Source organism: Gymnoscopelus microlampas (genome assembly GCF_963454915.1).
Source record: "Gymnoscopelus microlampas genome assembly, chromosome: 20".
NCBI classification, from domain to species: Eukaryota; Metazoa; Chordata; class Actinopteri; order Myctophiformes; family Myctophidae; genus Gymnoscopelus; species Gymnoscopelus microlampas.
The window spans coordinates 33,722,044-33,744,661 of record NC_139957.1 but is presented as its reverse complement, the minus strand read 5'-3'; the positions used below and the strand labels follow the sequence as shown (position 1 = coordinate 33,744,661).

Genomic DNA, 22,618 nt, shown 5'->3' with positions numbered 1-22,618 from the left:
GAGCGACTTTTTTTTACCCTGTATCCATCAAAGACAAACGCCAGTTCGTCCGTGCCCAGTTCCACATCAGGCTTGCAGCCGGGCCGGGCCCAGCCCACTCTCATGTCTCCCCCCGTCACCGACTCAAACTCAAAGTACCATTTGCCCGTGGTCACCGCGTAGGTCCTCTCCACCCGGAAGAAACGGATCTTATCGATGCTCAGACGCTCCGCAGCATGACCTAGTGGAGGGCAGAGAGAGAGAGAGAGAGAGAGGAGTCAAACACAGCACATCAGAGAAGGAGAATCTAACCAGCAGCTCTGTCTACAGACGTGTGCTTTAGCAGAAAAAAGTACTCAACTATTTTACTTAACCCATTAAGACCTGGAACGCATCATGTGTCATTTTTTGATTTGAGCTAAAAAAGCATTATTTTACACTTTGGGCTATTCAAAAATAGCAGATCTACAAGCTCAGCGGCACTGCTATTTTTGAAAAGTTGTGAAAACTTGTGCAAACCTTTTAATATATATATTTTTAAAGCGAACATTTGTAACTCAAATCTTTGCTTCTGGGGGTCCCTGGAACAACATATTTTGAAATGGGGGTCCACGGCCAAATGCATATCATTTTGGGGGTCCTTGACGTGAAAACGTCTGAGAACCACTGATATAGAAACAGAATACTTTGGGGATTTAGAAGACATTTGTAGATTCGGCTTCAGGTCTTGTGTAAAAGTACAAAAGTATTGGCTTCAAAATATACAGCTTGTTGATCAGCTATTTTCAAACAGCCTAGGTATGAAATAGGGCTAAAGTGGTTAATGTATGCTTTATAAATAATAATTTATATCTGCAAAGTAACTAGTAACTAAAGTTTTCAAATAATTGTAGTGGAGTAAAAGTACAATATTTGACTCTGAGATGTTGTGGAGTAGAAGTAAAAGTACAGAAAATTGGAAATACTCCACTAAAGTAAAAGAAACACCCCAGAATTTGACTTAAGTACAGTACTTGAGTAAATGTACTTAGTTACTTTACACCACTGCTTTTCACTTCACAACCGCGTAAATTTGATGGCCGAACTTACCGCCTTCCTGGTCCGAGGGTTCAATGTTGTATCCGTAGCCAATCAGAGTGCGGATAGCCTCGCGGAGGCTGTCCCTGTTTGACTTCTTGGTTCGCTCGTCCAGCAGCGCGTAGGGAACGAGGCGAGGGTTCCGCTTGCTCTTCACATCCTGTACGGGTCAAACAATCACACAGTAAATATCTTTCTGTCTTTTGTTTTCAGAAATTGAACAGAAAATTGTAACATTTATTCAACAGAATTTCCCCCCAAAAAAGAAAAGAAAAGAAGTCCTGTAAATAAATAAATCGTGAATCGTAAATAAAGAAGTGAAAATAGCAGAGCTACAAGCTCACAACGTGTCGCATTGTGATGTCTTGTGAGCTTGTAGATCGGCTATTTTCACTAGTTTGGGTCCCGGGAAGACGTCAAATTTCTCTTTTTGGTCTTGAGCTAAAAAGTCTCTCTCTCTCTCTCTCTCTCTCTCTCTCCTCATTCCTCAGCACCTATCCTGTCATCTCTCTGGATGCAGGTCTGATTCATACAAGCAGCTCCAGGGATGATAACACTGCTTGTCATAATGGAGCTGTCACTTTAAAATAACGGAACACATTGAATCATCCTTCGCATTGAAGCAATTGTAGAAATGTCAACAACAAAAAAAGTAAAGCCAAATGCAAACTGGGCAGGTTCTGTTCGGTACGGTACGTATCGTGGAAGTTGAAAGACAAAAAATCCTGACACACAGGGGAGGGGAGGTTGGAGGTGGGGGGGGGGGGGGGGGTAGCAAAAGGAGGCAACAAAATAGCAGAGGAAAACATCAGCTGCTTTGTCTTCAGAAAGCAAGGAGAGGGAATTGTCTTTAATTGCTAATAATTTGTCTTTGTGAGAAAGTACCTCGGGTGTTTTGGGAGTGTGACGTTATTTTTCAGAGCAGTAATGGCATGCTGTTGTCACTGAATGCTGCAGGTGAGGTTAATGTATTAAGGTCTACCTGCTGCAGCTGGCAATTTATCAACATTATATCGATGTTGTGATATGTGACTGGATATCGTCTGGGATTTTGGATATCAAGCGTTGTCTTTTCCTGATTTATGTTTTCAAAAATTGTCAGGAAATTGCAAGAAAAAAAAAGAAAGGATTGCGATAGGTTGTGAGCTTGTATTTTGGCTGCAAAACATTTTGGGAAAGTAAAAAAAAAAAATTATTATCATCTTAACGATATTAACGATTGTCAAGGATGTCAAGGACCCCCAAAATGATATGCATTTGGACGCGAACCCCCATCTCAAAATATTTTGCTCCAGGGACCCCCAGAAGCACAGATTTGATTTTTTACCTCAAATCTTTGCTTCTGGGGGGTCCCTGGAACAAAATATTTTTAGATGGTGGTCAGCGACCAAATACATATAATTTTGTGGGTCCTTGACATGAAAAGGTTTGAGCACCACTGATATAGAAATATACGTTTTTCAGAAAACTGTTGGGATTTAGAAGACATTTGTAGAACCGGCTTCAGGTCTCAATGGGTTGATGTACCTGCTGTATGCCGTAGGTCCAGCCCTGTTTGATGCGGTCCTTGGCCCACACGTTGTGGGCGTTCTCTGAAAGCTTGTCCACCAGCAGCTCCTGACTCGGGGTCAGTTTGATGTCAGACAGGTCCAGAGGGGTGGGCTTATAACCATTGGACATCATGTAGCTATAAAACAGAACATAACAATTATGCAACTTTCACATTCTCTTCGGTCAATGCGTCATGCATTTTGATTTATACTTCATATTCACGCAAAATTCATGTTAACATTTGAACCTTGAAACCAATGGTGTAAAGTAACTCAAGTGCGGTACTTAAGATCAATTTTGAGGTACTTTTACTTTACTGGAGTATTTCCAATTTTCAATACTTTTACTTCTACTCCACTACATCTCAGAGACAAATACACTTTTACTCCACTATAATTATTTGAAAACTTTGTTACAAGTTACTTTGCAGATATACATTATTATATTAAAAAACACACATTAACCACTGTAGCCCTATTGTATACATAGGCTATTTGAAAATAGCCGATCTACAAGCTCGCTACGTGTTGTGAGCTTGTAGATCTGCTATTTTCAGTACTTTTACTTTTGGTACTTTAAGTACATTTTGATACCAATACCTTTGCACTTTTACTCAAGTAAATTTAGAATTCCGGACTTTTACGTGAAAAAGAGTACTTACATTGCAGTATTGATACTTTTACTTAAGTAAAACATTTGAGTACTTTTTCCACCACTGCTTGAAACCTCATGCTATAATACGGAGGGACTATTACTGTGTCCTTCATGAGCCAGTGTGAGTTTGCAGCCAGGCGCTGTAGTAAAGTGCACACTTACTTTTTAGGGAGTTTGATCTTTTTGAGGTTGTCGTCAGCATTTGGATTGACGTGGACTACATGACATCCTAAAGCTAGCAGGGTCCTGCAGGGTAATATCAAAACACGTGTCCATGAGCATGTTCAGTAGTGAAATGAAATGCAATACATTAACCACCTATGCCCTATAGGGCATAGCAGTGGCGACCATTTTCTGGTTCCATCGTTCCAGACCCCATTCATTTTTCCCACAGAGATTTCCAAAAATATTTATATAAATTATTTTGAGCCTAGAATAAAACGTTTGATTCTGTAAAAAAAAGAAAAAAGAACAGAAAAACGCAAAACAAAGGGTATTTATGAAATATAGTATATCATATAATTAAATAATCTTTTTTTTTCACAGAATCAAATGTTATAGCCGAAATAGCACAAGCTCAGCTTGATCTACAAGCTCATACAGTGTCACAATACCGCATGTTGTGAGCTTGTAGAACGGCTATTTTCTGTGCACGACGAAGCGTCGCAAACAAGTATAAATCCGGTATAGAATGGGTCAAACGCAGAGAACAAAATTCCCCATAGGGATCAACACAAGTTACCAGAAATAAAAAAGAGAACCATAAACTAAAAGGTTATCATCGGGTTGGACAAAAAGCAAAGGGGACGTGAATCCACCCAGAAGCAGAACAACACGGGGTGCAAAGTGCTTTTGACAAGATGTCTTCACACCTCGTGGGAGGACAAAGTGACAATGGAAAAAAAAGAAACGTCACGCCACTCATGCAGACAGAGCTATAGCACTGACACAGAGAGGAGAGACTATAGCACTGACACAGGATCATTGGCTAGTCTCTGAGAGCGTCACGTTTGTCCTTCATGACGCAAGGCGCGCACGCACACACACACACACACACACACACACACACACACAGTTCTGCGTTAACCCATTAAGACTGGGAACGCATCCGTGTAACCCCTTTAACCATTATTTTATACTTTGGCAATTAAAAAATAGCAGATATACAAGCTCATAGCGCGGCACCGAGTGCCGCGCTATGAGCTTGCAGATCTGCTATTTTTGAAAAATCGTGACAATTTGTGCAAATCTTTGAATATATAAAAAAAATGGAAGCGAACATTTGTAACTCAAATCTTTGCTTCTGGGGGGTCCGTGGAACAACATATTTTGAGATGGGGGTCCACGGCCACATACATATACATTTTGGGGGTCCTTGACATGAAAACATTTGAGAACCACTGATATATATATATATATTTTTTAAAAAAACACATTTTAGACGACATTTGTAGAATTGTACAAATCTTCACGTTTTTTCTAAAATAGCAGATCTGCAAGCTCATAACACATTGTGTGCCATGAAGTGTGCCATGACGGATGTTCACAATGTGAACCCTAGCAGATGTTATGGCGGGGCAGATTGAGCATTGCGGCCCCAGGGTGCCCGTCCCACTGCACCCATCTGGAGAGATGCATCTCAGAATGACACCGACAGTCCTTGGTCGAGGTACACTGGGAGTTTACTTCCATTCCAAGTCAGACGGAGAGAGAGAGAGTCTTTCTAAGTCTGAGAACTCTCTCGCTCTCTCTCTCTCTCTCTCTCTCTCTCTGAGTCTCATACAAATATCGATCATGTGAAAAATTTGAAATAAAAATAAAACCTACAGCAAGCTGGTGAGTTCCATTTCCTGTCTGTCAGACATATATTTCCTGATAATTTCCTGCCTCCAAAGTTCTATATTTCCTATACCGCCAAACTCTTCTTAGCTCCGATGTAACTATCTATCTATTCACCCAAAATAGATGCATTTAATCATGCACTTTCTGTCTCCAGATCCATTTTTCTGTAGCCTGTGGTTGGAGTTCTTTTCCGTACCATCTCCAACCTGTCAACGAACCGTGCATTTAATGACTATTACAGCTTTCCCAACCCCTCATTGGCAGTGTATTAACCGCGTACAGTGTGTTCCAGGCCACTTCTAGGCACCGGTGGGCCGTGGTGATGACATATTAAGACCCTCTCTACCTCCCCTCCCCCTCCTCCTCCTCCTCCTCCCCCCCATCTCCCCCGCCCAAACAGATTCAGTCAATTCATTCAACAACAACACTCCCAAAACGTACTTCAGCGTTTCCGTCGACATCTGCAGGTTGTAATTCTTCTCCGTTTCGGGTAGCTTGGAGAAGTCCACCAGGCAGGGATGCTGCCGCTTATTATCGTCTCGTATCTGATAGGCGGAACGAGAGAGAGGAACGGTCAGAGAGGAAGGGATACGTTTCAGGGCTCGTTTCGCTGCTTTCCAACGTTCATTTTCAACCAATACATATATACGGTGCGTGACGTGTGCTGTATATGAAATAAATGTGTTATGATATACAGTTAGCATACCGTCTATGTCGGGGTGGAAACCTCATTTGTTACAACACTGTTACTTTTCAGGATTCAAATTCAAAAGCGCCAAAAGTAGCAGATCTAGCTCGAACGAGCTTGTAGATCTGCTACTTTTGGTGCTTTTGTGTGACGCTGTAGTGGGATCAAGTAGGGGTTTTAATTTACGAAAAAAGAGGCGCATCCAACATAAACACTGTGGAGTGTTTTCTGTCCATAAGAACGTTATATCTCACCTAAAAAAAATGACACGAAACGACATGAAAAGAAAAAAATGTATTAAAAAACGCGATCTAGCCCAAGTCCCATAGGCTCGGGTTTTTAGCTGCGGTCGACTCGGGATGGAGTTACCACTCGTCCTAGGATATCATAATATCATATATAAGGTAAGAAATAAGTCGGACGGAATTCTCCTTTAACCCATTAAGACCTGGAACTGTGTCCTTTTTAGATTTGAGCTAAAAAGCATTATTTTACACTTTGGGCTATTCAAAAATAGCAGATATACAAGCTCATAGCGCGGCACCGAGTGCCGCGCTACGAGCTTGTAGATCTGCTATTTTTGAAAAATCGTGAAAATGTGTGCAAATCTTTGAATATATATATTTTTAAAGCAAACATTTTTAACTCTATTCTTTGCTTCTGGGGGGTCCCTGGAACAAAATATTTTGATGGGGTTCTGTGGCCAAATACATATAATTTTGGGGGTCCTTGACATGAAAAAGATTGAGCACCACTGATATAGAAACATAAGCTTTTCAGAAAACTGTTGAGATTTAGGAGACATGTAGAATCGGCTTCAGGTCTCAATGGGTTAAATTAACACTGCTGATATTACAGTGTATCGATCGGGGTCCTCCGGAGTTGTATCAAATGGGGATCCGTGGCCAAATGCATGCATTTTCAGTCCTTGAAAAAAAAAAGAGTTGAGAATCACTGATACATACATACAGGTAACAGTTCACAGTCAATCTTATTTATTTTTGAACTAACAAGGGCACAGGGATGTGGGTCTAAATACTAAGGGTTGCTACTGGTTGCGGTGATAAGAGCCTTAATCTAGTGGATATGTGTCATGGAGGCAGAGGAGAGAAAAACGAAGGAGCATGTTTTCTTGGGGGAAAACGGAGAGGCTGTGCATCTGGAATATCAAGTGAGAGGTGTAATTCCCCTCTCGACTGCTGAGCGTTACGCCAAATAATCCCTTTGGCCTTGCTCCTCGGGGGAGGGTTGGCAGATGGCAGGTGTGTGTGTGTGTGTGTGTGTGTGTGTGTGTGTGTGTGTGTGTGTGTGTGTGTGTGTGTGTGTGTGTGTGTGTGTGTGTGTGTGTGTGTGTGTGTGTGTGTGTGTGTGTGTGTGTGTGCGTGCGTGTGTGTGTGTGTGTGTTTTTTTTCTTTCCAAGAAAACATGCAGGGCTGTGTACAGATAATGCAGCTGTTCACATGTCCGGCGAACAGCAGACAGCTCTTTTGTGAATAGTACAAGAACCCCTCTCTATTTGCTAGCTTACCTTTGAAAAACCTATAATAACAACATCAGCGGGTTTACGACATCTCATATAGGACCGATGCAAAGGGGGGGAGGGGGGGGGGGGGGGGGAGCTAGAATGCTACGTAAACATCTTCCCCCTCAGCACCGCGTGTCCCTCCTCTATGCTGCCGCTACTGCAAGTGCCACGGTAACTGAACCAGGTAAACATTGAGGCTTGATTCATAGTTGGTTGCGCGCCGATGTCACGTGGACACCTGAAATGGCAGATCCACAAGCCCGCAACACGTCGCAGCACGACACGTTGTGAGCAGTGGTGGAAAGTAACTAAGTACATGTACTCAAGTGCCGCGCTTAAGTACAATTTTGAGGTATTTTTTTTACTTCACTGGAGTATTTCCAATTTTCAGTACTTTTACTTCTACTCCACGACAAGTCAGAGGGAAATATTATACTTATACTCCACAATTTGTCGCGATGCAATGCATTATGAGCATGTAGATCTGCTATTTTCAAAAGGTTTTTATACATTTTATATATTTGAAAACTTGTGAAATGGGACATTCTGCACAATGAGTACTTTCTACTTTTGGTACTTTAAGTACACTTTGATGCCAATACTTTTGTACTTTTACTCAAGCAAATTTTGAATTTGGGATGTTTACTTGTACTTCTAAATTGCAGTATTGATACTTTTACTTAAGTAAAACGTTTGAGTACTTTTTCCACCACTGACTGTACGTAACAACAACCACCACTATGACGCTACGCACACCTGGGCTCCCTGTGGGACAGGGTGTGTTAGCGCAGTGCCAGCCAGCCAGAACCCGCCCCCCCCTCCCTCCCCCTTAGCTAACAAGACCTCATTAAAGTCAGATATTAAAGCCAAACTGTGAGTGCTAAGGGGAGCGGAATGATGTTCTAATGAACGACTGAGTCAGACATCCTCACCCCCCAGATCAATGACTCCATTACAGAGCTGGAAAGGACTCAGGTGCTGTATAAAGTCTAGAGGGACGGGGTCCAAGAACGTGAGACAGTGGTGGACAGTATAACTAGCTACAGGTACATTTACTTGAGTACTGTACTTAAAGGGATAGTTCACCCCCAAAATGACCTTTTTTCCCATCGATTAGTCACCCCATGGAGACTTGAATTCATGGATATTTTTAGGCTTTTGTCGCATTCCTAAGCCAATAATTTGATGACCGGCACCGGTTCCGGTAGGAGACACAAAGAGTCTCCTTTGTGTCAAATTATTGACTTAGGAATGCGACAAAAACAAAAAAAATATCCATGAATTCAAGTCTCCATGGGGTGACACATTTTCTTTTTGTTGAATGAACTATCCCTTTATAAGTACATTTTTGGAGTATTGTTTTGACCTTCGCTACACTACATTTCAAATAGAATATTGTTCTTTTCACTCCAGTACATTTCTGGGAAGGGACTCTTGAGACCCAAAAAAAAAATAATAATAATAATAATTAAACACTTATTTCAGCCTATTTCAAATATAGTGAAAATAGTCTAGCTCACTTTGTCGCAAAATGTCAGAATTATAATTTTTGGGGTAAATGTTCTAAATTTCTACACGGCAATGGATTGATATTAAAAATAATGATATGTAATTCGTCATTCGTACTTTTGCATACTTGAAAATATACTTTGTCCACCACTGAACGTGAGACAGTAGGAGTCTGTTCTTATTCAGATTTGTATTATAGACATAAGAGCTGCGTTGCATATTGTTACACATATTTATCATCCGCACCATTTATGGGCAGTCGGGCAAAACGGATCGCTTTGGCATTATGGGCTGACATCTTGCAAGCCGAGAAGGTCATTTGGAAGTCAATTGAAGGGAAATGACACTAAAAAGCTGTTCCTAGTAAATGGGGAAAATATATATATAATTCCCCTTTCAAATTTCCCTTTCATTATAGAAAGTTTACTGTAATTTAAAGTGACATTCTGGAATTGCCAAAACTCCTCGTTCTGCCCTTGTTTGGAACACTATGTTCTACTTCATGGTTGATAATAAAACACATGAGTATGCTGCCTTAAAGCTTAATTGGTTCTCCATCGCACGACAGTGTGGCTTGTCGAAAATAACTGATCTACAGGCTAGATCAGTTCTTTTCGACAAGCAACGCCGTCATTCCACAGAGTTTAAATTAGGCATACGACTAAGTAGGATGGAACATCTGGAATGAACAGAATGAAAAGCAGAGGAAGATGGAATAAAATGAGAGGATTTGTTTAGTTTTTTTTTCACTTACCCTCTTTTTGGGTTGAACCGCAAATTATAGAAGAGAAAGCAAGATGATGCACAGGCTTTTTTTGATGGTCAAAAAAAAACATCTAGTCACTAATGCATTGTGAACTGCTCAGTTTTCTAACCGTACCAAAATGTGTCACTGGGGTGTATTTTCTCAAAGACATGGGATAATGTGTGGATTGTTTTTTGATCATTTTATATTTGGTGCCAGTGTGATATTGGTGGTGATAACTGCATAATTATGTTGGTGTAATGTTTCTCACCTTGCCGTAGGACCAGCCCAGCTCGATCTTGTTCATGCCCCACAACTCATGAATGTTCTCTGCCAACTTGTCCCGCACCTTCTCCAGGTGTGATGGCATGACAATCTAAGGAAGAATTAAAATAATTATGATAATAATAATACTTATTTATTATTATAGATTCCAGAAAGATTAAACACTGATTAAAGCCATGAGAGGGAGATGGAACAATTGTCTATTAGAGATAAGCAGGTTAAGATAATGAAATACAGCCAATCCACATTCCCTCACCAGCTTGCTGCTTTAAAACTGGACTCAGAGCACACACACACACACACACACACACACACACACACACACACACACACACACACACACACACACACACACACACACACACACACACACACACACACACACACACACACACACACACACACACACACACACACACACACACACACGCGCGCGCGTGCCCAGTGTTACCAACCTTAGAGGTGCTTATTTATGATACATCAGTGATCCATGCAGTAAACCAAACAGGCTATTAACCAAGGAATTATGACTATAACAGGGTCTACACAGTGTATCACTCGAGGTAAAGAACAGATCATTCTAAGAGAGAGCAGACTCACTACGAACGTACAGAACATAAAAACTATCTCTCCATCCCCGCGAGAGCCCTCTCCAAGGCCTGCCAACCCAAGGTCAACACCACCTAAAATATAGCATGTCGCTATTCGCTACACTCTCAAAATTCTGTATTTCTAATTCCACAGTCTTGTAAAGTATTGGTATCAAAATATACTTTAAGTACCAAAAGTAAAAGTACTAAAATGTTTGAAAATAGCAGATCTACAAGCTCACAACGCGTCGCATCGTGACACGTTGTGAGCTTGTAGATCGGCTATTTTCAAATTGCCTATGTATAAAATAGGGCTGAAGTGGTAAATGTATGTCTCATAATATAATAAATTACATCTGCAAAGTAATTAGTAACTAAAGTTTTCAAATAATTGTAGTGGAGTAAAAGTACAATATTTGCCTCTGAGATGTAGATGTAGTGGAGTAGAAGTATAAAGTATTGAAAATTGGAAATACTCCAGTAAAGTAAAAACACCTCAAAATTGTACATAGGTACAGCACTTGAGTAAATGTTCTTAGTTACTTTACACCACTGGTCTACGGTGCTGTTTGTGGAATTCTGCCTCCAGAACCTGACCTGTGTGTTTTTTACCTGGTCCTCTGTACTTGTTTTCCTGAGTTGGACCGCTTCTCTCCAGGTTTGACCCCTGCCTGCCTCACTTCGCCGTAAGCCTCGTCCCTCTTGTCTTGTTGTGTTCAATAAACTCGTTATAATTGAGCCTGCTCTGCCTCGTCTACTCTTGGGCCCTTCAGCTGTGTTTTTTTCTACCCCGTTAGCATTATGACACATCGTAACACCGTGTTCAATTCCCCCCAGCCTCCGCGTGCGCTCTAACAAGCGCAATTGTCAGCGTTCTCGAGGGATCGTGTCCTTGACGATGCACATAGCGACTCCTACTGGTCAGTCGTGGGACCTGTTCAGCAGAGAGGGGATCTGGGGGTGATAGCATGAACCTCCATTTTTGTTAACACTCTCCAAGAGGGGTGCTCCGGTGGCGCAGTGATAAAGTTTCTGTCGACGCGTTGTGAGCTTAATATACGGTATCTGCTATTTTCACTAGTTTGGGTCCCGGGCAAACGTCTAACTGCACTGAAAGTACCAAAAGTAAAAGTTACTTTGCAGCTCTACATGCAGATTTACAAGCTCACAAGCTACAAACTCACGTTGTGAGCTTGTAGATCGGCTATTTTCAAATAGCCTAGGTATAAAATAGGGCTAAAGTGGTTAATGTATGTTTTATAATGTATTTATATCTGCAAAGTAACTAATAACTAAAATTTTAAAAAAATTGTAGTGGAGTAAAAGTATAATATTTGCCTCTGAGTAGAACTAAAAGTACTGAAAACTGGAAACACTCCAGTAAAGTAAAAAATCACACCCTGTGTGAAGATAGTGGTGCCTTTGATGAGCCCCGTATTGTCATCACCCGTGTTGTCATCAATGTTTGTTTATTGGACATACATACACGGACACACGGACAAAGTCAGATATAGGAGTGGTTGGCACCACTCAAAAATACCTAAAAAGTACTTACTGTAAGTACAGTACTTGAGTAAATGTACTTAGTTACTTTACACAACTGCTGATTTAACACCCCCCATCTCATCTCATCTCTAATTACCTGGCCGGTTTCCACTGGTGTGGGGATGAAGGAGGCCTGGGACATGAACTGGGTGGTCCCCAGGAGGTCTCGGACCCCCTCCGCGTCTCTCTTGTACTCCTTCACCGGCTCCACCTTCATCTTCTCCTTGGGCAGCAGGGCCTCGTAACACGGAGCGTAGCTCGCCGGAGGCAGGAACTTAAAGTCGCCGTGGCGACCGCCCAACAGGAAGCGTACCCTATGAGTGAGATTTGTTGTCACTGTGAGGTTATTTAATGGCACAAACAAAAAGTGCCAAAAATTAACCCATTAAGACCGGGAACGCATCTGTGTGTCATTTTAAGATTTCGTTGGGCTATTCAAAAATAGCAGATATAGCGCTATGAGCTTGTAGATCTGCTATTTTTGAAAAATCGTGAAAATCTTTGAATATGTACTTTTTTTTTAAGCGAACATTTTTTACTCATGTTACAACTTCCGGGGGGGTCCCTGGAAAAAAATATTTTGAGATGGGGGTCCAAGACCAAATACATACAAGTTTGAGAACCACTGATATTACATTAACATAATCTTTTTTCAAAAAACTGTAAAGATTTAGAAGACATTTGTAGAATACCCCAAAAGCAAATATTTGAGTTACAAATGTTCGCTTTCAAAAACATATATATTCAAAGTTTACACACATTTTCATGATTTAAAAAGAAAATAGCAGATCTAGAAGCTCGTAGTGCGGCACTCGGTGCCGCGCTACGAGCTTGTAGATCTGCTATTTTTGAATAGCCAAAGAAATCTAAAATGGGCTTGAAATGGGTTAAAGGAATGCTTCAGCCCCTAAATGACTTTTCTTTTCCCCCTACTATCAATTTACTCACCCGTGAAGCCTCCAACTGATGGAGAATGTTTTGTTTTTGTCGCATTTCTTCATGGCAAATGAACAATGCAAGAACAAAGACGATATGGATGAAATTAAGAAAACAGGGCAAAACAACAATGGCAAAACTACAGGTAGAGTATGTCAAAATGCATGTAAAAGCTTCCACAACGCCCAGAGTATAATCCAAGTTTTTGTTCCAACATTTAGTTCCTTGTACTTGTATGAGTGAGTGGCAAATAAACCCCTCTTCTCTTCTTAAAAGGGATAGTTCACTCCAAAATGTTTTTTTTTCCTGTAAATTAGCCACCCCATGGAGACTTGAATTCATGGATATTTTTTAGTTTTTGTCGCATTCCTAAGCCAGTAATTTGATGACCGGCAGTGGTTCCGGTAAGAGACACAAAGAGTCTCCTTTGTCTCTCCTACCAGAACCGCTGCCTACCGGAAACCATTGGTCATCAAATTATTGGCCTAGGAATGCGACAAAAACCCAAAAGATATCCATGAATTCAAGTCTCCATGGGGTGACTAATCGATAGAAAAAAAGGTAATTTTTTGGGGTGAACTATCCCTTTAAGTGGACAGTCGATTCCTCAGGAATTCCAAAACACTGCAATTTCTCTCAAACTTTACTATTTAAAACACTTCCAGGATAAACAGTCTTCAGCACGAACAAGGAGAGCGCCTGAGCGCCTCGCAACGTGAGCGAGGGTGTGTGTGTGTGTGTGTGTGTGTGTGTGTGTGTGTGTGTGTGTGTGTGTGTGTGTGTGTGTGTGTGTGTGTGTGTGTGTGTGTGTGTGTGTGTGTGTGTGTGCGCGCGTGCGTGCGTGCGCGTGCGTGCGTGCGTGAACTCAGCTCGTGCTGAACCCCACACACTTGCCCAGGTGCGCTCCTCGTGCGTGCATGAAACTGTTTACACCTGCAGAACTGTTTGATATACAGTAGTAAAGTTTGAGGGGAAATGCAGTGTTTTGGAAGAACTTATGCACAGGACGGGACACAGGACACAATAAACTCCAACACAAACCACAGAGTATATAATCCATACTGTGAGAGTTCTCTCAATTCATCAATTGGATTTTGGAATTCTGGATTCGTCATTCACCATGAAGGAATGCAACAAAAACAAACACATTCTCCATGAATTGGAGACTTCACGGCGTGAGTAATTCATCATTTTGGGGATGAAGTATTCCATTTAATTTGATTTGACACCATACACATTATGCATTTATAGACAATAATTTAAAGAGATGGTTGGAAAACCTGTTAATGTGACGGTTAGTGGATGGGACAACGACATCTGGCTCTGACCCCGTATGACACACGTCGGGGCTCTGAAAACCACTGATCTGAAACTGTTCTAGACCACTGTTTGACGTCAGAACACCCCCCCCCCCCCCTCCCCCCCACCCACCCACCCCCGAGGGGCCAGACTGAAATAGCTGCTGAAGTAGTACTGTAAGTGATGACGCAAATGCTGTTCTGCCATTCTGAGCAAATAAGCCAAAGCCACCATCAATTATTGAGCACTGAGGCGGTAGTGTGTTATCTGTGCCGTGGCCTGTTTGAAAAAAAATCTGCAGGGGGAAGTGTTCCTCCTGCCCACTGGGTCACTTCTATTTACAGTACACGCTTCTATTTGTACCCTGACATAACCCAACCCAAACCCAGCCCCCCCCCCCCCCCGCAGCAGATCAAAACGCTGGCCGCATTCTGTGCTCTGCGTGAAATATACAATCACTTGGCAGACGATGCTGCTGCTGCTCAGGTTGTGAGTTCAAAGCTGCCCCCTGAATGTCACATCTTCTCACGCATGAGAGGCAAATCACTCTCACTACCGCCACGGCCTGCACCTGCATGCCAAGTCTGAGAGATCTCTCTTAACAAACAGGCTGCTTTACAAGCTCAGTTAACCCATTAAGAAGTTCCCGGGTACGCATCCGTTTCATTTTTAGATTTTAGACTCATAGCTTGTAGATCTCGGTGCCACGCTATAAGCTTGTAGATCTGCTACTTTTTGAAGAATCGTGAGAATTTGTGCAAATCTTTGAATCTATATATATTTTTAAGCAAACATTTGTAAAATATTTTGTTCCAGGGACCCCCAGAAGCAAAGTTTAGAGTATAAAAATGTCCCTTTAAAAATATCTATATGCTGTAGGAACCAGCTAACTCCAAAATGTTCATTTTTCAGGAAATGACCAAACCAAAACAAACAGTGGAATTTAGGAGGTTTTGTTCACCATTGATAAGAACAGCTGAATGGACCTCCAAGCTCACAATGAGGTTGGAGGTCAAAAGGGGGTGGAGCCTGGAGTCAGCAAAACCAGCTAACTCCACCCCCCTTTGGTGGATTTAGCTGGTTTAGCAGAAAGTTTGAGGATCCAATGGAGTTGGTTGGTTTTGTCAAAAGCGCTTTTTAATACTTTTCATTTGTTCAATATTTTTGTTATCAACACACAGACGTAAAAGGTGTTCAATAGCACTGATTTATAGAAAAAGAAAATGCAAAAGCGTCAAAATGGAGTTAGCTGGTTTCTGCCAGACAGCAACGATATATTCAAAAACTTGCACAAAATGTTCAAACCTTTTAAAAATCACACCCAGTGTGAAGTGGGCGGTGTGTGGTCATCACAACATGACTCACCTTACAAAAAGGATAAATGGCTTTTTTTTAAAGTCCATACTGCTATTCATAGGGCTGCACATGTGTCATGTGTTTCGCTAGCCAATCACAGTTCTGAATTTGCAAAGTCAGCCAATCACATTACAGTTAGTGGTGATGACACTAGCTGTAATGTGATTGGCTGACTTTGCAAAAGTATCGATTTGCATTAACAATGGAAGGGTTAGGGGGTATACAAATCTTTTGGTCGGTGTCCAAAACTCACTTATAGGGGGCGGCTACACCGCCCCAAAAATAGCAGATCTACAAGCTCCTAACCAAATCCTTACATTTTTTTAAAGATATGAATATCATAAAATAGGGCTTAAGTGGTTGGTTATAAGGTGGACTCCACAACTGGTAAATGCAGCTTTACTAAAAAATAATTATACACCTATGAATGTCTTTAATTCAGCCAGCAATCCATTGCTGTCGAAGCAGCAGAAAATGTACAGTATCTCCATTATTTCAACTTTTTCGTAGTTTAATTCCCTACCTCGTCATACAAGAGTGTTGCACAGAAGTAGCAAGAATTCTTGAAATATTTTGGTAAGTGTAGTTAATAATAACTATATTGGATCCATTGGAACGCACGTTATTTTATTCCACTTCCTGAAAAGTAACTCTTTTGGACACCCAACAGCGACATAATTGCATCACTTCACAGGCAGCTCTTGTGAGCTTGTAGATTTGTTTTGGTGCGTGACACCGGCACGTAACGAGGTATAAATCAGGCTTAAAGGCGGTTGCTAGGAAACGTCAGAGCATATCAGAACCACAGGGGACCTCACTGTGGTTCCTACTCTACTTCTGGGGAAGATAACCTTGCTAATGGGGAGAGCCAACGGGCTCAAGGTGAGTTTTAATATTCAGCCTAAAAGAAGGCATTAAATATGCACAATCGTAGAGTACAACAGTGAAAGTGACATTTTCAGAGAAAAGCCAAAGATATAGTAGAACCCAAAAAATAACCAAAATCAAGAAAAACTAGAAAATGTGCTCCTCGGAGCATAGGTCTCCGCCAGTACTGTTCCTGATTAATCCTGTCTTACCTCACTTCAAAAGACATAAATGGTCTTTTGAAGTGACACACCTATTTATAGGTCTCTATTTCATCATGCGTCTCGCTAGCCAATCAATGCACACCCTTTCAACATATTGTCACGTGTCACGTGAAGCTTGACCAATGTTAGCTTGGTGGACACGCGGAAGGACGAGAACTAAAACATAGTCTCCTGGCGGAGACAATAATTATCACCCTTGTTTTGGTTTTTTTTGTTTGATCTTTATCCAATAGAGACAGAACTAAGGTCCTAAAAGCTATGGAGAAAAGGTATTTTTCAATGTCTGGAGGGCAGTCGAAAATACAAAAAGGTGGAGATGGGGGGGGGGGGGGGGGGGGGGGGGGGCTGTACATTGCAGTTGTACAGTCATCAGCCAAGTACTGTACAGTATGATCCCAATTGGATTAAAACTAGGTTTTCACACAGTGAGAGACCAATAAATAAACAAACAGACACACAGACATATGCCGGCGAATGCAATCCATCCACTCTGTTGGGCGTACTGTAAGTAATCACTCTTATCTGTAGGTGTAATTACTTCATTATGCGCACTTATTTTCATCATGCTAAATTCACCATACAGCATTTCTGAACTCAAATCTAATTTATACTCGATTGCCGTCAAGAAACGATTTTCAATCGTTTCTTTTTGGCAAGCAACACCTCCGGGCGATTTGTATAAATTATGTTTTGAGTCCACAAATACTGTATAGTGAATTTTGCATGATGAAAAGAATTGCAAATAAAAACTAAGTTGCATGATGACAGGCTTTGGTAAATAAAAACTAGATTATTTTATTACACCTACATATAGTATAAATTAAGCTTTAGACATGTGAGAATGAACATTATCTATGGTATCTTTACAGTGATAGTGGTTTTGTCTGTTGATGTTGAAGCTTTGCATCTTCCACTATGGTGGTTCTCAAAGTGGGGTCCTGGGGGGGGGGGGGGGGGTTCTAGGGGGTCCTCCAGCAAAACTATTGATAGTTAGGAACCAAATGGACCCTCATAGTACATGTCTGTAACAGTGTACAAATGAATGTACTTTGTACACTCTCAGGGTTATGGGTGTCCGTTGGCTTAATCTAATGCATATCAAACTGGGGGAGCACTACAGCAGCTTACAGCAGTGGTCTCAAGGTGGCTGCTATTTTTGAACATTTTCTAGAAATCATAAAAAGTATTGGAAAGTTTTGAATAGTTTTGTAATTTTTTTTAACACAAATCTTCTCTTCTGGGGATCCCTGGCACTAAAACGTTTTCAGATAGGGGTCCGCGACGAAAAACATATCATTTTGGGGGTCCTTGACCAGTGTTGCCAGATTCCGTGAGAGAAACAAGCAACCAGGTCTAGGAGAACCAGCCCAAAAGAAGCCACTATGGTCCACATGAGCACTTTAACATATACATCAGCTATTTGAAAATAGCAGATCTACAAGCTCACAACGCGTCGCATCGCGACGCGTTGTGAGCTTTTAGATCGGCTATTTTCAAATAAAATATTGCGGGGAAATTATAATAAGCATGATCTGGCAACCCTGTCCTTGACCCCCCCAAAGGGACCATTGGCTTACAGCGCTAAAGGTGAGAGTGGGCCGGTCTGGCTGCCAGATGTCTGGAGAGCACATTTTCTTTTTCTTTTTTTCTGAAAACAGCTTGGATGATAGAATCATGGAGAGCCTGCTGGAGCCTGAAATCCCATTTGGTAGACTGTCAATCACCGGTATATCTGCCATCGCCATGGTAACAGCGGCGAAGGTGCAAGCGGGCCCTTTTGGTACCTATAGTACCTGCGTCCAGTCTGAAGGGCTTGAGGAGAGTAATGCATGAGCAACAAGATGACACACTGGATTACATGCACTACCTACTACCGAGTTGTAAAGTACCCAAGTGCATTTACTCAAGTACTGTACCTAAGTAAAATTTTGAGGTACTTTTACTTTACTGGAGTATTTCCGATTTTCAATACTTTTACTTCCACTCCACTACATCTCAGAGACAAATATTATACCATAGTGGTCAATTATCTAAGTGATCCTGGGCGCTACACTCCCCCCGCCAGCCTAGGGAGCCCAGAGCCGAGCTCATGCCTCCTTCAATACATGAGAGCCAACTGACCTTCTTGTCACCTGACACGTAGCGTGTGGAAGGAACACGTTATTCCAACCACTTCCCTTCCCCTCCATCAGGCGCCCCGGCTGTCATGGGGGAGGCGGTATAGCGACCAGGATTACAATTTTTTTTTGTGAGGGTATTAACTACCCTAGGAGACACGGGGAGAACATGCAAACTCCACACAGAGAGGCCCTTTCGCCAACCCCACCTAGGGTATGGGCTCTGATGACGCGGAGGAGATGACACGCCCCCAGCGCCCACAGCGTCCCCGGTGGGAATCGAACCCAGGATCTTCTAGCTGTGAGGCGACAGCGCTACCGACTGCGGCACCGTGCCCCTTGCTGTTTACATTTCTGACTAATAACGTATTCAATAAAATAAAACAATGAAAAAAACAACAGCACTCACTTGACGCCGGCGGAGAAGCTGACGGTGGGGAAGAAGAGGCCGTCGGTGTTGAAGTTCTCGAACATGCCCTGGACGGGCTGGCCGTTGATCCTGAAGGAGATGCTGGGCGCTCCCAGGTCCAGACAGCAGCTCACCACGTCCTCTGAGGTCAGGACGTGCTGGTTCATGGACGCCACGGCACGCGGGATACGACCTGCCCCCCCCCCCGACCAACATCACACAAAATGTACAGACAACGTTAGCAGATAAGATGCCGGGGCCCGTGGGACCTCGTGTACCCAAGATTGATTCTCTCTCTCTCTGTCTCACACACACACACACACACACACACACACACACACACACACACACACACACACACACACACACACACACACAAACAAACACTCACACCCACCCAGATCCACTCACGCACACACACATAGCCTGGCATGGCCAGACTAATATCACGGCGTAGATATTAGTCTGGAATCTCTGTGTGGAATCTGCATTTCCAAGGGGCGAATTAAAAAATAATGCCTCTGGTGATAAACCCGCCCCATATCTGCCCCATATTTGCACACTGGGCCCTGATTGGTGCCCCACAACTTCGGGAGCAGGGAAATTCAATCACAACCGAGCGGGGCCAGACCAAATCTGCCGAGGGCAATTGTTTTCCACTGGCATATTCGTCTGGTTTCCAGGCTAACGCGCACACACACACGTACACACGCACGCAACCAGGGTGAACAGATCTGTGCTTTGGACAATTCTCAACAAAAAAAACATTGTTACTCATAGTTAATACAGTAAAGGATGCAACATACTCCAAACCAAATCCAACAAGAACATGAACTTTTCTTCGGCAGGGCTTGCTGACCAGAAGAAGGTTCAGAGAGGATGAAATTGTGTTGTACTGCGAAAAGAAAGTTACCCGAGCACTTCAAAATAGACTACCCAAACACTACTGGAGCACTCAACTGGGTCTGCACGTTTTAAAATAAACAATAAGCAATACAACGTGCAGACCCAGTTGAGTGCTCTAGTAATTTATTTGGGTAGTCTATTTTGAAGCGCCCAGGAAACTTTCTTTTCATATCATTTTGTCCTACTGTTGAGCAAAAAGCCCTTCTATATTTTCTATATTTTTATCCCACGATTTTGTAACCCATTTTTCGCCAATGCCTACGCTAGTAATCCTGGGCGCTACTCTCCCTCTGCCAGCCTGGGGAGAGCCCCGAACTGAGCTCATGCTTCCTTCAACGCATGTGGAGTGAGCAGGCCGCTTCTTATCACCTGACAGGGGGGAGTGTCCCCGGTAGGACGTAGCGCGTGGAAGGAGCACGTCATTCCAACCAGTTCTTTTCCCCTCCATCAGGCGCCCCGGCTGACCAGGGGGAGGCAGTATAGAGACCAGGATTGCTGCATGTTTTTTGCGAGGGTACCTACTACCTACCCTAGGCTAGGGGACACGGGGAGAACATGCCAACTCCACCTAGGGTATGGGCACTGATGACGCGGAGGAAAGAACACGCCCCCAGCGCCCACAGCGTCGCCGGTGGGAATCAAACCCGGGACCTTCTAGCTGTGAGGCGACCGCGCCACCGTGTCCACGGGCACCAAGCCCTTCTGAGACGCGTTGGGACTTCTCTCTGTGTTTTATACTACCCCAGATGTTTTGTTCTTATTGCCTACCCTGTACGAACAAAGATCGGACGTGGGTTGGAGTGATATGCTGCAGTAGGGCTGGGCGATATGACTTCTAATCAATATCACCATTATTTCAAACTTTTGATTAATGAATGATTACTTAAAAATAATGAAATTGTACAAAAATATCAAAGCTTGTAGATCTGCTATTATCACTATTTTGTTATCACTATTTGTGCACACAGCCATTGTACAATGAAGTATAATACAAGCGGTTAATCACGCCAATCTATTCAGTCGAATTTTCTTTTGGGTCAATTCGTTGATCTATAAAAAAAATACATATATTATATATTCTTTAAAACTGCTTCTTGATTGTTCTAAGATTAAGTCGGTTAAGGGTCAGTTGAGCACGCACGCACACTGACCTGACCAGAGGTGAAGTCCGTCAAAGCCATAAGAGTAGAGGTCGTCTCCGACCCCGTTGCCGCCCCAGCCTTCTCCTCCTCCGGGGTAAGGGGCGTAGCCTTTAGTGTTGGCCCAGCCCACCCGCAGGTGGGACGGCTCGCTGGTCACAAAGTGGTCCACCTGGTCGATCACCAGCTCATAGTACCACTTCTTATACTGAGCCGAGCCCTCCCGCACGCCCAGGAAGATGTTGGGTCTAATGCTGGCCACCAAAAAGACATCAGATCACACCGTCAGGATGTGTGCATCACCTCAAATATATATAACCACTTAATTATTATCTTATACTTTGGCTATTCAAAAATAGCAGATCTACAAGCTCGCTATGAGCTTGTAGATCTGCTATTGATTTATTTTGTCGTGAAAATGTGTGCAAAACTTTGAATATATATTTTGTAAAGCTATTTCTTTTTTACTCAAATCTTTGCTTCTGGGGGTCCCTGGAACAACATGTTTTGAGATGGGGGTCCGTGGACAAATACATATTATTTTGGAGGTCCTTGACATGAAAAACTTTGATAACCACTGATTATAGCAACACAGGTTTTTTCAAAAACTGTTAGGATTTAGAAGACATTTGTAGAATCCCCAGAAGCAAAGATTTGAGTTCAAAATGTTCGCTTAAAAGAAAATATATATATTCAAAGATATTAACAAATCTTCATGATTTTTCAAAAACAGCAGATCTACAAGCTCATAGCGCGGCACTCAGTGCCGCGCTATGAGCTTGTAGATCTGCAATTTTTTTCTGCTATTTTTGAATAGCCAAAGTATAAAATATTTTTACCGCAAAAAATGATTGGGCCGGTGGTATCTATTCAGTTCAGGAAACAAATATATAACCTAAACTTACATTTTCAATGTAGGCATTCAGCAGACACCCTTATCCATGCACAATCATTGTAGGAGCCATGTTACCTTTGTACGTCATTGACCAATCGGGTCTGGAGGAGCAGATCACGCCTGGGCAGCAGGTGATCGCAGATGAGGTTCTGATTGGTTCGCACGGCCACCCCGTTACACACACACAGCGAGCACAGGACATCCAGGATCTGTGGAGGGACGGGTCAGGACGGGTGAAGAACCATTCAATCTGATTTATACAGAAAATAGCCAATCCGCAAGCTTACAACACGTCACAATACGACCCGTCGTGAGCTTGTAGATCAGCTATTTTCGGCACACAACATAATTTCAGCACGCGCATGTAAAGTGGGAAGCAACAGACGTGCCTAGTAATTCATTATCAATGAGAGGCAAGTGTCCAGGTGTGTGGGGGGTGGTGTGGGGGAGGGGGCAGGCAATCTGACAGGCATAACGACA

At 42.6% G+C, this 22,618-nt stretch overlaps 1 protein-coding gene across 1 annotated transcript in view; it reads right to left on the bottom strand.

The window, feature by feature from the left end:
- Positions 1 to 22,618, bottom strand: part of LOC311036625 (ryanodine receptor 3) — a gene marked incomplete at its 5' end in the record, with an annotated part of 257,158 nt that overhangs the window by 126,518 nt on the left and 108,022 nt on the right. Inside the window, 10 exons of the mRNA XM_084045450.1 lie at positions 18 to 220; positions 1,069 to 1,216; positions 2,584 to 2,743; positions 3,424 to 3,507; positions 5,545 to 5,648; positions 9,842 to 9,946; positions 12,088 to 12,304; positions 19,199 to 19,391; positions 21,256 to 21,497; positions 22,214 to 22,347. Of these exons, the coding sequence (XP_083901576.1) occupies positions 18 to 220; positions 1,069 to 1,216; positions 2,584 to 2,743; positions 3,424 to 3,507; positions 5,545 to 5,648; positions 9,842 to 9,946; positions 12,088 to 12,304; positions 19,199 to 19,391; positions 21,256 to 21,497; positions 22,214 to 22,347 (1,590 nt within the window). The remainder of the gene's footprint in view (positions 1 to 17; positions 221 to 1,068; positions 1,217 to 2,583; positions 2,744 to 3,423; positions 3,508 to 5,544; positions 5,649 to 9,841; positions 9,947 to 12,087; positions 12,305 to 19,198; positions 19,392 to 21,255; positions 21,498 to 22,213; positions 22,348 to 22,618) is intronic.